Genomic DNA, 13,103 nt, shown 5'->3' with positions numbered 1-13,103 from the left:
TTTATTTAAAATATTTTATTGGATTTATAGTTAATGTTGCCTTTAATGACGAAAATTAGAAAAATGCAAAATTTATATTCAAAATAGTTTCAAATTTAGGAAGTATATTTATGAGTTTTTTATTTGCAATTATTGATTTTTATTTTGAATTTTAGTCTTTTTATTTAATTTATTTAGTTTTATTTAATATTATTTTATGTTGTGTTTTTTATAATAAAATTTAAAGTAATTTATTATAAATATAATAGTGATAATATTTTATTAACACACAAATTAAGAAAAAGAAAAAAAATTATATGTTTTTATTGAAAATATATAAATTTAGAAATTTTTTATTTTTTCAATATATAACTTATTTATATTTATCTTCTGTATAGGATCTATCAGTATTATTATATTATTATACATATTATACTTTTTATGCTTTAAAATACTACGTCTAATCTTAATCTTAAATAGACTAAAATATTATAAAATTTTAAGGATTAGAATTTTTACAAGATAAAGAACATTCTTTATTAATATTATAAAAATAATTATTATTATTATTATTATTATCTTTATTATTATTATTATTATTATTATTATTTTATTAAAAAGTAATCCTGTTTTTAATATCTTTAGTGGATATTATTTTTTTTATTTTTATAAAATTTCTTCTACATTATTATTGTTTATTGTAACTAAACTATCTCTGAAAATATTTTTAAAAAATTAACTAACATCTTAAAGAAAAGAAATAGGTCTTAAATTATTATGGTCTCCTTCAAAAAATATTATTTTTTTATTAAATCCATTAAATTTTTTATATAATATTTCACTATGTTTTTTACTAACAATTTAATCTTAAAATGCATGTCCGAAAATAATTCCTTTTAAATTTTTATTGAAATAATTTATTTTTTTAAATTAATTTAAAATATATTGGTTTATATTTTTTTTAAATCTTCATTTTGATTATTTATAAAATACTCTCTACTATTAAATAAGGAATATTTTATTTTTTTCCGATTTCCTTTATTAACTTCTCTAATTATATAAATCCAGAATCACAAACAATCGCCTATACTGACCCTTCTTTATTTTTTATACTGCAGTAATTTAAAGCAGTTACTGCTCCCATGCTTCTTCCCCATAATCCTATAGCGTTTATTTTTAATACATTTTTTATGTATTTTATAATAGTTTCTAAATCTTCACTTTCTTGTACTCCCATAGTTATGTATTCACCCTCACTCTATCCTGTACCCGCAAAATCAAATGCAAAAAGTATTATTTTTGGCAAAATATAAGGAATTAGGCTTAAAGAATCTAATCTAGAACCGGCATTTCCATGTAAATATATTATACAAGGCGTTTTTTGAGGATTGTATGAATAAGGGTAAAAATATGAGCATTATAATGTTTAATTTTTGTTATTTTAGAGTTTTAAGTCATGTCTTTATATTTATATATTATTTATTTATTAAGGAAAATTATCTAAATCTTTATAAGAATAAATTTATCTATTTGGACGAATTATTTGTAAGATCATTTCGTTATATTTTTCAAATATGTTTGAGAAAAAGTTCATTTAATTAAAAAAAATATTTAATTTTATTTAATAAAAAAAATAAAATAATAAAAATTATAAAAATAATATAAATATATATATATATATATATATATATATTTATTATATATATATATATATATATTTTTATCAAATCATTATTTATGTATTGTTTTTTTATCTCCGAAATTATATTTTATATTATTTAAAGTATTTTTTAGTTCTTATTCTTCTTTAATTCTGTTTAATCTTAATATTTTTTTTTTTTCTTAAATTTCTTATAAAACTTATTCTTCATTAAAAAATGATTAAATTTAAAATTCTAAATCTAAAACCTTTTACTCTAAATATTTTTTATCAGATTCTAATTCTAAATTTTTTTTTTCAATTTCTACAATAATTTTTTCTTTGATTTTTTTGTCTTTTTCAATACTTGATACTTTTTAATTTTATTTTTCAATTTCTATTTTTTCTTTTTTTTCATATTAAAATTTTAATTTTTCCATTAAAATCATTAATTCTTCGTTTTTCTCAATTTCTTGTCTATTTTTTTTTCTAAAAAATTAATTTTTCCTATAAATTTTATATATTTTCATTTAAAAATTGCTTTTTTTCTTCAAATTTTTTTTCTTTTTTCACTAAATCCTTTATTTTTTCTTTTATTTCACCTAAATTTATATTTAAATCTTAATTAATTTCTTATAAATTTTAAATTTTAGTATCTTTCTAAGCTAAAATAATTTCATATTATCCTATTTTCTTCTCCAAAAAACCGACTTAGTCATCTTTTTATAATTTTTCTTTCAAACTACTATCAAATTATTCTTTAAGATATTCATAATTATTTTAAATTTGATTTTTTTCATCCAAAAGAGATTAAATTTATTTTTAAAAAAGTACATTTTCTTCTTAAAATTATATAAAAAATTCATTTTTTTCATTATTTTCTTCATTTAATTTTTCAATAAGTTCTTATTTTTCTTAAAGTTTTATTTATAAGTATTTTTTTTCTTCCAAAAGCTAATTTTTTTCACTTTAAATTTCATTGATTTTCTCGAGAATTTTTTCCGAAAAATTTTAAGTCTTTTTTTATTCTAATAAAATTTCTTCAGAATTTTACTAAACTTAAATATTCTCAAGTATAATTTTTTCCATCTTTTTACAATTTTCCTCATTTTCCTTTTACAAAATTTTATTTAAATTTTCATTTTCACTTAATAATTTCTTATAATTTTCTTCCTTTTCTCTATATAAATACTCTCTTTATATGGTTTCCTATTTAAATTAATCTATTTATAATTAAAACTATCCTGTTTCTTATTAAAATGAATCTATTTCTTATTAATACTAGCCTGTTTGAGATTAAAGTTATGCTATTTCTTCATCTTTTAGATTTAGTATTTAAATTAATTAATCGTTTTTTAATTTCTATTCACGAACTTAATTTAATTAAAATTCATATTTCTCTTAAAAGTCTTATTCTTATTATCTTTTTTGTTCAATTAATAATTAATAACGATTTTCTACATTTGATAATAAATAATTTAAATCTTTATAGTCTTTTTCATTTTATTTTAATTCATATATTTCTTTTTCTAATTAAAAAATATTTTATTTGTTATTATTTTTTATCATTTTTTTTTATATATATTAAAAAAAAGAAAAGATTAATTAAATTCCAAAAAATTAGTTTCAAAAAAAAAAAAAAAAAAAAAAAACAATTAAAAAAAATAAAAAATATCAATATATATTTTTTTCATAATTGTTAATTATCTTATATAATTTTCTTACAAATATTATATAATTATAAAGCTTAACCATTATTTTATTATTTGAAAATCAATTTCTTTTTACTGCCTTAAATTTAAAAATATACCTCATCTTCGTTTTCTAACTCTAAAACACACTCTTTATCTAAAACAACTATTTTTTATTACTTACTTTTACTTTTGTCACTAAAATACACTAATTTTCCAGGTTTTCCTTTATAAACGATAATATATTTCACCTTATGGACATTAAAAATTGCTAAAATCTTCTTTTTTTTAACCATATTACCCTCAAAACCTATTCCATTATCTAATTATTTCATTAAGCACTATATATAATCTGGTACATTACACTAAAAAGCCTATTCCCAATTAAATCCTTAAAAAAATTCATGATTTTTAATTTAAGAATAAGCTTCTAAAACTTCTTTTTAAGTTAAATTTTCATGAATATGAATATAGCCTAATCTTTCTTATTATTCTTATTTTAGCATTTGATTAATTAAATTTTAAGCTTTTTATGGTATTTTTTCATGCTAGCAATTAAAATTCGCTTATTTAATTTTCTCGTATATTTATAGCTCTTATTAATCCCAAAATGGAGTTTTTTAAGTAAAAAGTTTATATAAAATGCACGCAAAAGCCCACAAATCACCATTTGCATCACAATTTTCTTCTAATACCATTTCAGGGCAAACAAATTCTGGTGTACCGCAAAATGAGTTACTTTTTAAGTATATATTTTCATTAAAAGGGATTTTTTATTCATTTCTTTTAGCCTCTTCTTCATATTCGAGCTTCATTTTTTGCATCCTATATTCGTTCTTCTGACTTATTTCGTCTTTAAGGATTTCTTCTTTGATTAAGGAAGGCGCATAATCGTTTAAAGTGCCAAAATCAATTAATTAAATGTGCCCTTCGGAAGTTATAACCATGTTTTCGGGCTTAAAGTCTCTATGGGAGAAACCGTTTATGTGCAAATATTCTAATATAAGTATCAGCTGGGCTGAAAAATATCTAATTTGTTAAAAATTGAGTTTTTGTTTAGATATAATAGAGGAAAAATTCCCTCCAGAAGCATATTCAGTGATAAAATAGATATTTTCATTTGCTTAAAAACAAGATGAAAATTTAGGAATTCCAGGATGTTTAAAGTATCTAGTTATTTTTTCCATAAAAATTTAGTGCATTTTTTTCTCTTTATTTAAAAGACTTTTATTTATTTCTTTCATGGCTTTGCATTCGCCTTGTTTTGTACGAACCTTATATACTAAACCGTATGAACCTTAACCTATTATTTCTTCTTTTATAAAATTTTGTAAGTAATTTTAATTGTTATTTTTGTTTGATTTTAATTATGGACTTTATTCAGATTTTTAAATAGTATTTACTTATTCCATATTTTTATTTATTTATTATATTAAAGATTGTAATTTATTTCTGATAATAATGAGCTATTTTAATATTCGTTTGTTTTATTTTTATGTATATTTCCTTTTTTTTTATTATTATTTTTTTCAAAGGCGTTAATTTTTTTTATTAAAATAAAAAGCTTTTTAATCTAAATAAATATTAATTATTTCAATTTATGATTTATCTTACTTTATATTATACATATATAAATTTATTTTTTTATGAAATAATTTTATAAAATATAGCAAATATATTTATATTATGAATATTAAAATAAATACTTAATAAAATATAATAATTATAAAAATAAACAAATATATTTATTTAAAAAAAAAAAAATACTTTGAAAATTTTTTATATTTTTTTTTTAAAAAAAAGTTATTTTTCATTAAATAAAAATTAAACAATAAATGAATTAATAACAACTATCCCAAAACACTGAATTATCTTAAAGTTTATTATCAAACTATGATTTAGATCAATTCTAAAATAATTCAATTCACGAAGAAGAATACACAATGACATATTCAAATACAAATAGGACTAAAACAAATACCTTAACATCACGAAACTAAAAATTTCCATAAAAGAAAGATATTTTATATCAAGAAATATATGAAATATAAGAAAAATCAAAAAATGCATTAAATTCAATATAAAAAATACAAAAGGAGAATTATCAAAATAATAATAATATTTAAATAAATTTTTTCAATTAATGGAATAATTTACTTTAGAATAAATTTGATTTTTACAAAAATGAAATTTCTCAAATTTTTACAAATTAAAATTCAACAAATTATCCAATTTAAAATGAAATTTAAAGCGTTATGAATGAACTTGTCATTTAAGTAGAAAATTAACATTTTTTTGATTAAAAAACTATTGAAATAAATACTCTTATAGAAGAAAAAAATCAACTTTAATCAATAATAAAACATTATTAATAATAAACAGAAGAACACTGTTAATAAAAAATATATATTTAATAATAAAATAATACTTTACAGTAATAAAGTAATAATTTGTAGCAATAAAATAATAGCTTATAGTAATAAAATGTTTAGAATTAATAGTTAATATAGAATTATTTATAATAAATTAACCAAATATAATAGATAAATACTTAAATGACTGAATAAAAGGAAAAAATGTAACAAAAAAATATAGAAATGGAAAAACAATTATAAAAACTAGAAGAAATATAAAAAAAAGAAATTGAGTAAAAAAATAAATAAATAGAAGATTTAAAATAAAAATTTTTTAAATTAAAACAAATATTTTAAATATAAAAATAAATAAAATTGAAAAATGAAGAAGAAAAGAAAGTAAAAAACGAAATTTTAATAGATATAAAATAGTATAAGCAAAATTAATCAGTAAACAGTGATAGTAATAATAATAATAATAATAATAATATTAATAATAATAATAATAATAATAAATATAATAATAATTATTCTTTAATAATTGAAAATAACTCTTAAATTTAATCTAAAAAAAGAACATAAAGTTTGTTAAATGGAAATAATTTAGCTATATATGATGATAAAAGTTTGATTATTAATTAAATTTCGTGTTTAAAAAATTAAATAAATACATATAAAAGAGATTTCTAATTAAAAAATAATCGATAAATGAATAATTAAGATAAATAACTAATTAAACATTTGTATTTAGAATATAATAGATTGGTAGAATTAATTAAAGTTAATAATAGTGAAAAAAATGAAAATAAAGATATTATATAAGAATAGAATATTAATTAATAATAATTAATAATAGATACAAATAATGATAAAATAATTCATTTAGAAAAATAATATAATAATTAAAAAGATAAAGAATAAGTAAATAAATTATATATTATACTTATAAAAATAAAAATAAAATAAAGAAAATTAAAATAAACGATAATTAAATATAAATATTAACAAAAAAAAATAATGAATTAAATTAATAAATCATTATTTTATAAAATAAAATTTCGGAAGAAATAAAATAGAGAAAAATATTACATAATATAATATAAGACATGAAAGGATAAATAAGAGTATTTTGCAGAGTCCGTCCCTTATCTGAAATCGAAAATAATTAATAAAATAATAATATATGTGTAGAAATTTAAGATGAAATGAACATATAAATAAAAACAAGAAATGGATTAAAAAAGTTCTCTTTTGATTCATGTTTCGGATAAAGTATAATAATAGATATCTTATATTAAAAAAATATATTATATAATATAAAAAATATAAAAAAAAAAAATATATATATACAAATATATATATATATATATTTATATATATTTATATATATATTATATTTATTTATATATATTTATATATATTTATATTATTAAATATATTGAATTTTATATTCATTTTAATTTAAAATATAAGATTCTACTTAAGATAATGTTTTTCAAGATGTTAAAAATCTTATACAAAGTGTATTAGATGGTTATAATGTTTGTGTATTTGCTTATGGATAAACTGGTAGTGGCAAAACATTTACAATGTATGGTACCTAAGAAAATCCAGGAATAACTCCTAGAGCAATAAATGAATTATATAATTTAATTTAAAATATGTCACAATTAAATAATATAATTGTTAAAGTACATTTAGTAGAACTTTATACCGACAATATAATTGATTTATTAGATAATAATCATTTAAAAAAAATTGAAATAAAAGAAGATTATATAAATAATAGCATTTATTTATAAAATGTTAAAGTAAAAATAAAAAATTATAAAAACAATATTTAAAAAAAGATTATTGAAGCAACTTCAAGCGAGCATTTATTAAATATAATAAAATAAGGATTTTCTAAAAGAAAAGTAAGTAAAACTGATATGAATGTCGAATCATCAAGATCTCATATAATAACAATAATAGAAATATAAATTAAAAACAAAAAATCATAAGAAGTATGAATATAAAATAAAAATCTAATTTATTTATAAATATATTTAAAAAATATATATAATGATATAAATAAATATATATATATATATATATATAATATATATATATATATATATATATTAAATACATTTATATATTATAAATTAATATAAACTATATTAAATAAAAGATTTTATATGGAAAACTAACACTTGTGGATTTAGCTGGAAGCGAAAGAATTAATAAATCAAATAGTAACTAATTATAAATAAAAGAGGCTTTACATATAAATAAATCATTAACATCTTTAGGAGATGTTATTGAAGCTTTAGCAACTTAAAATTTATAAGGCGGAGAAAAGCATATACCTTATAGAAATAACAAGCTAACATATTTAATGAAAGATTCATTAGGAGGAAATGTAAAATTATATATAAAAAATTAAATAAAATAAAAAAAGGCTAAAACATTAATGTTTGTAAATATAAGTCCTAGTGAATTTAATTAAGAAGAAAGTTAGAGTAGTTTATAATATGGAAGTAGAGTAAAATCGATAGTTAATGATCCTTCAAAAAATATCGAAACAAAGGAATTTATTAAAATAAAAGAAAAACTATAATTAATGATATAAGAAAATTAAAGATTATAAAGTTCTTATTAATAGCTTATTTAATAATAAAAAAATGAAAAATATAATATTTTAATAAAAAATAATCAAGAAAACGAAGAATTAAAATCAAATAAAATAAAATAGGAAAATGAATTAATATTAAGACTAAAAAATAGTATAATATAACCCAAAATATAAATAAAAACTCAAGAATAAAAATAAAAAATAATAAAAATATCAGAGAAGTCTCTTTCTTTATAATCAAGTTAAATTTAATAAGAAAAATTAACAAAATAAACCTAATAATAAATGTAAAACTCTTAAGAAAAACAATAATCTTAAAATTTTTATTCTAACCAAAATTCAATATTATAGTAATTATTATAATCTAATTCGACTAATTTATATACTTAAAACAAAAACAATTTTTTTCAAAATTAAAATAATAATACTATTTCAACAGAAAACGAACATAGTATATTTATTATAGATTCTTAATTTTAATTATCTTAAATATAAAATAATAATGATAATTCGAATTACAATACTAACGTTTTTACTTAAAAGTTCTTAAATAAAAATAATAACAACCTTTCTCATTCAATTTCAACTTAGAATAATTTATCTAATATATTATTTTCATAAAAAAGAAAAAGTAACAATAGTATTTTTCATAATAAAAATTATAATATAATATGAGAGATATTATATATATATATATTTAATTTTGTTCAATTTTCTTATACTTTTCTTAAAAAATCACTCACTTTTTCTATAAATTCAACTTATTTATCTGCATGTAACCAATGTCCAGCTCCTTTTATAAAATGAACATCTTTATCTTCATTTAAATAAGGGAAAATATTGTAAAATTCTTTTATTTTTTCTTAATTTATATAATGACTTTTAGCACCACATATAATAAATACATTTTTTTTCCAACCGTTTTCTGTTTTTATATCTTCACCTAAATTTTACATATAAAAATCTTTTATTGCACTCAAATTCATTCTCCATTTAAAATTTCCATTTTAATCTTCTACAACATTCATATTCATGAAATTCTAAAATATATATATAGATAATAAATATATATATGTATTTATATATATATAAATATATATATATATATATATATATATATATTATATTTTATTTATTTTTACTGCAACTTATGTATTCTCTATAAGATTTTTAACTTCTTGTTAAATTTTTATTTTTGGTTTATTTTTAAAATCTATATCTAATAATTAATTAATCATTATCCACATTTAATAGACGTCAGCACTTCTTTCTTTGAGTAAATTTCCGTTAGTTATATCACAAATAATAATTCCTTTTACTCTTTCTTCTAAAAATTTACCATGATCTCTCAAAGCACTTAAAATAACCCTTCCCCCCATTGAATGTCCCATTAAAAAAGCATTATAAATATTATGTTTATCTAAAAAATATACTAAATCTTCTCCCATTTCGGTCAAAGACATCGTATTTTTGTGTTAAGAAAGTCCATGATTCCTCAAATCAAGGCAATATGAATTCACAATAGAATTAATTTTATCATTTTTAACTATGGAACGAAAATTAGTATGAGAACCGAATAATCCATGTAAAACAATTAAATTATCTTTTACTTTTACATTCGAACTTTATAAAAATTAATAATGCAATGGAATTGGCTAATTTTAATATCTTATAGTTGTAAAAGATCTTATTAAAGTATTTTTAATCATATTTTTTTTTTTCACAAAAAAACAAAAATCTAAACAAAACAAAAAAAGAGAAAAAAATAAAATAAAAAAAATCTAAATTTAAACAAAGAATAAATTAATAATCTTATTTAAAAAAAAAAAAAAAAAAAAAAAATAATCAAAAATGGCAAAAGGTTTTGTAGGCCAAAGATAAGCAAAAACATCCCAAAAAACTTCCGAAAAGCTAGGTATAACCTAAGTAAAATATGAAATAACAATAATAGCTTTAATATCATTAATGGCAGGTCAATTATATTGCTTATATACTGAAATAAAGGAAGCAAATTATATATTAAAGCCATCTGTTTTAGTTTTAATGTTTATATATACATATTTTGCTGGAAAATAATCATAAAATTCTCAATTTAAAACTTTTATTTTAAGTGGTTTCTTGTTTTCATGTTTAGGTGATATTTTTTTAATGTTTGAAGGCGAGAATTATTTCTTATTGGGTTTAATATCATTTGCTATAGCACATATATCTTATGTGATTTCGTTTTTGAATAGTTTTGTATTTAGATACTTATAATTATTTTTAGTTGGGTTTTTAGCTTTTTTGGTATTTTTTGTACATGATCATTTAACTAAATAACGCAATTTCCCTTCTTCTTTGAATATTCCTGTTTTTATATATGCCTGTATTATTTCTAGTATGCTCATTACTTCAAGCTCAAGAGGAAAAACATCCAAAATCAGTTCCAGATTAGTCTTTTTGGGCGCTGTTTTATTCTGTGTGAGTGATTTTTTGCTTTCTTTTAATATGTTTGTAGAAGAATTTGAAAATAAAATTAGTTAATTGGCAGTTATGATTACTTATTATTTGGGATAGTTGTTTATTTTTATGGGAGCTTTGAATCATATGGAGTTTTTGAAACATAAAGAAAAACTAATTAAAGATAAATGAATTTTTTTTTTTATATTTATTTAAAAAAAAATATAAAAAATACATAATATTGACATATATTAATTTATATATTTACATATTATTATTTTTTTCTTTCTTATTTTTTTTGTTAAAAAAAATTTTGGTTTTTTTTTATAATTATTATTAATAAATTTGTTTATATAAAATTATTAAATAATAATTATAGTTAGTTTAGGGGGGTGGGGGAAATAATATAAAAATCTCTTTTAATAAAATAGATTTTCTATTATATTTTAATATATAAATTTATAAAATAAATATTTATAAAAATAAAATATTTCATTTATATTTAAAAATGCATTAAAAATAGGATAAAAATTGTGTTTATTATAAAAAAAGCTTAAAAAATTTAAATATTTCTCGATATGTAAAAAATAAAAATATATTACCATCATATAATTAAAAAATATATAGATTAAAAATAAAAAAAATACATTTAAAAGTATTAATATTTAAAATAATATTTCTGAGTTATGGTCAACTAGTCAGTAATATACTACGAATACATAAAACCAATAATAATAACAAGAAATGAATATGTAAGACTAATGTTGTATTTTTATGATGTATTTTGATAAATAAGGAGAAAAGTTCGCATATTCGAATTGTAATAAAAAATAACTAAAATTTATAAAAATATAATAAATAGAAAATAATGAAATAAAATTTTGGAGTACATTATTATAAAAAGAGTTATATACACTTCATGAAAACTCAGAATTTTTAACAAATTTAATTTTTTTTAAAAAAGATAACTAAGAATATTACGCTACATGTTCTTTAGATAAAAAAATTAAAATTTGGAAAGAATAAACATGCTTAAATACGTATTCTAGAAAAAAAAAAAAAAAAATACATACTTAAAAAAATAAAAGACTTACATAGCACTAAGATTGGCTAAGAGTTCTCTCTATTTCATCAGATAGTAATTTTATGTTATCTGGATGTATAAGTTCTTAAGTATATGGTTGGGATTTGAATAAAATGTAAGTTTTATTCACACAAAAACATTCAGAAAATAATCATAATGAAAATAATTAAATAAATCCTATAAATTGTTTAACTTTTAAAAATAAATCAAATGAATATTTAGTAGGAACACGTGATTCAATTGTGTAATTATATGATTTTAGAATTCCGACATAATTTTAATTATATGTAAATATAAAAATATAAATACTAGTATTATAATATATAAATGTATAATCATAGTTCAAGACACATACAAATAAATTAAATTCGTTTCAATTTAATTAAAATGATACATAAGTAATAACTGCAGGAAGAGACAATTCTATAAGAATATGGGACTTACGTTATATCGTAATAAATATATAGATAAAAATTAATATATATATATATATATATATTTTATTATATTTCAAATTATTAATATCAGAAATAAAGTAATTATTTTGATGAAAGTTAATGTGTTTAAGTTTTTTAACAACATAAATGTTAAGGATATAATATTCCAGCTTTTTATATTAATGGAGAAAAAGGGATTATTACTGGTTCTGAAAACGGGAAAATAATTATTTATGACATTTCTAAAGGAAAAGTAGATTATGAGTATTAAACTAAATCTAAAATTTGTCATTTGGTTCATCCTATTTCACTCTATAGTAACTATTAATTTGCTTATTCAGGTATTTAAGATAATTAAATATATTTTTATGGACCAAGTACAAATGGAACATAGTAAGAACAAAATAATTATTGCGAAGAAAATTAAATTAACAATTAAAAAATGGAGGATTTTTAAAAATTAATTAGCGAAAATAGTGATTTAATATTAGAAATATTTCATAAAAATAAGGATAATTTAGAAAATTCATGGCATGATATTTTACAAAGAGCATTTTGTGAAAATTAATCATAAGGAAATTTATTAAAAAAAATAGTAAAATAAATAAATAATAATTATGTTAATATTTTTAAATAATAAATTAAAGATTAATTAATTTGTAGAAACATTTTATTAAAATGATTAATAAAATAGTATTTCTTATTAAAAAAATAAGAAATAATATCAAAAAGAGAAGAAAAATGTAAAATTTGTTTTCAAAGATAAACAAACTAAAAAAAATAAAAATAGTAAAATTAATATTATTAATAATCAAATTATTTAATAGATCTTTATTATAATATTAAATAAATGAAAAATAAAT

General features: G+C 17.3%; 4 protein-coding genes across 4 annotated transcripts, besides 28 other annotated features; 2 read left to right on the top strand and 2 right to left on the bottom strand. All coding sequences in view use genetic code 6, as the record gives it.

Annotated features, from left to right (window-relative positions):
- Positions 1–108: 108 nt before the first annotated feature.
- Positions 109–170: a microsatellite.
- A 365-nt stretch (positions 171–535) lies between these two features.
- Positions 536–595: a microsatellite.
- Positions 596–879: 284 nt separating this feature from the next.
- Positions 880–917: a microsatellite.
- Positions 918–1,601: 684 nt separating this feature from the next.
- Positions 1,602–1,647: a microsatellite.
- Positions 1,602–1,651: a microsatellite.
- Positions 1,615–1,671: a microsatellite.
- Positions 1,639–1,697: a microsatellite.
- Positions 1,698–2,822: 1,125 nt separating this feature from the next.
- Positions 2,823–2,910: a microsatellite.
- Positions 2,829–2,934: a microsatellite.
- Positions 2,851–2,910: a microsatellite.
- A 312-nt stretch (positions 2,935–3,246) lies between the features above and the next one.
- Positions 3,247–3,290: a microsatellite.
- An 18-nt stretch (positions 3,291–3,308) lies between these two features.
- Positions 3,309–4,721, bottom strand: IMG5_134790 (protein kinase domain protein; the record flags this gene model as incomplete). Its single annotated transcript, XM_004031869.1, has 2 exons — positions 3,309–4,024; positions 4,154–4,721. 2 exons carry the CDS (start codon positions 4,719–4,721, stop codon positions 3,309–3,311), a joined length of 1,284 nt encoding a protein of 427 aa, XP_004031917.1.
- Positions 4,722–5,003: 282 nt separating this feature from the next.
- Positions 5,004–5,044: a microsatellite.
- Positions 5,022–5,075: a microsatellite.
- Positions 5,076–5,702: 627 nt separating this feature from the next.
- Positions 5,703–5,795: a microsatellite.
- Positions 5,724–5,795: a microsatellite.
- A 195-nt stretch (positions 5,796–5,990) lies between these two features.
- Positions 5,991–6,028: a microsatellite.
- A 99-nt stretch (positions 6,029–6,127) lies between these two features.
- Positions 6,128–6,191: a microsatellite.
- Positions 6,192–6,366: 175 nt separating this feature from the next.
- Positions 6,367–6,400: a microsatellite.
- Positions 6,401–6,617: 217 nt separating this feature from the next.
- Positions 6,618–6,662: a microsatellite.
- Positions 6,622–6,662: a microsatellite.
- Positions 6,663–6,769: 107 nt separating this feature from the next.
- IMG5_134780 (kinesin-like calmodulin-binding protein, putative) lies at positions 6,770–8,955 on the top strand (the record flags this gene model as incomplete). Its single annotated transcript, XM_004031868.1, has 4 exons — positions 6,770–6,935; positions 7,137–7,474; positions 7,514–7,669; positions 7,837–8,955. 4 exons carry the CDS (start codon positions 6,770–6,772, stop codon positions 8,953–8,955), a joined length of 1,779 nt encoding a protein of 592 aa, XP_004031916.1.
- Positions 6,973–7,028: a microsatellite.
- Positions 7,002–7,102: a microsatellite.
- Positions 7,016–7,103: a microsatellite.
- Positions 7,697–7,818: a microsatellite.
- Positions 7,719–7,808: a microsatellite.
- Positions 7,742–7,818: a microsatellite.
- Positions 8,956–8,987: 32 nt separating the features above from the next.
- Positions 8,988–9,989, bottom strand: IMG5_134770 (hypothetical protein; the record flags this gene model as incomplete). Its single annotated transcript, XM_004031867.1, has 2 exons — positions 8,988–9,320; positions 9,423–9,989. 2 exons carry the CDS (start codon positions 9,987–9,989, stop codon positions 8,988–8,990), a joined length of 900 nt encoding a protein of 299 aa, XP_004031915.1.
- Positions 9,326–9,407: a microsatellite.
- Positions 9,990–10,131: 142 nt separating the features above from the next.
- IMG5_134760 (hypothetical protein) lies at positions 10,132–12,922 on the top strand (the record flags this gene model as incomplete). The annotated part of the gene is made up of 5 exons (XM_004031866.1): positions 10,132–10,206; positions 11,808–11,918; positions 12,145–12,255; positions 12,332–12,581; positions 12,888–12,922. The coding sequence occupies 5 exons, from the start codon at positions 10,132–10,134 to the stop codon at positions 12,920–12,922; spliced, it is 582 nt and encodes a 193-aa protein (XP_004031914.1).
- Positions 11,177–11,212: a microsatellite.
- Positions 12,923–13,103: the final 181 nt, after the last annotated feature.

This window comes from Ichthyophthirius multifiliis, assembly GCF_000220395.1.
Source record: "Ichthyophthirius multifiliis unplaced genomic scaffold scaff_1120509251050, whole genome shotgun sequence".
In the NCBI taxonomy this organism is placed as follows: Eukaryota; Ciliophora; class Oligohymenophorea; order Hymenostomatida; genus Ichthyophthirius; species Ichthyophthirius multifiliis.
The sequence above is the reverse complement of the archived record's forward strand: the minus strand, read 5'-3'. Positions and strand labels throughout refer to the sequence as shown.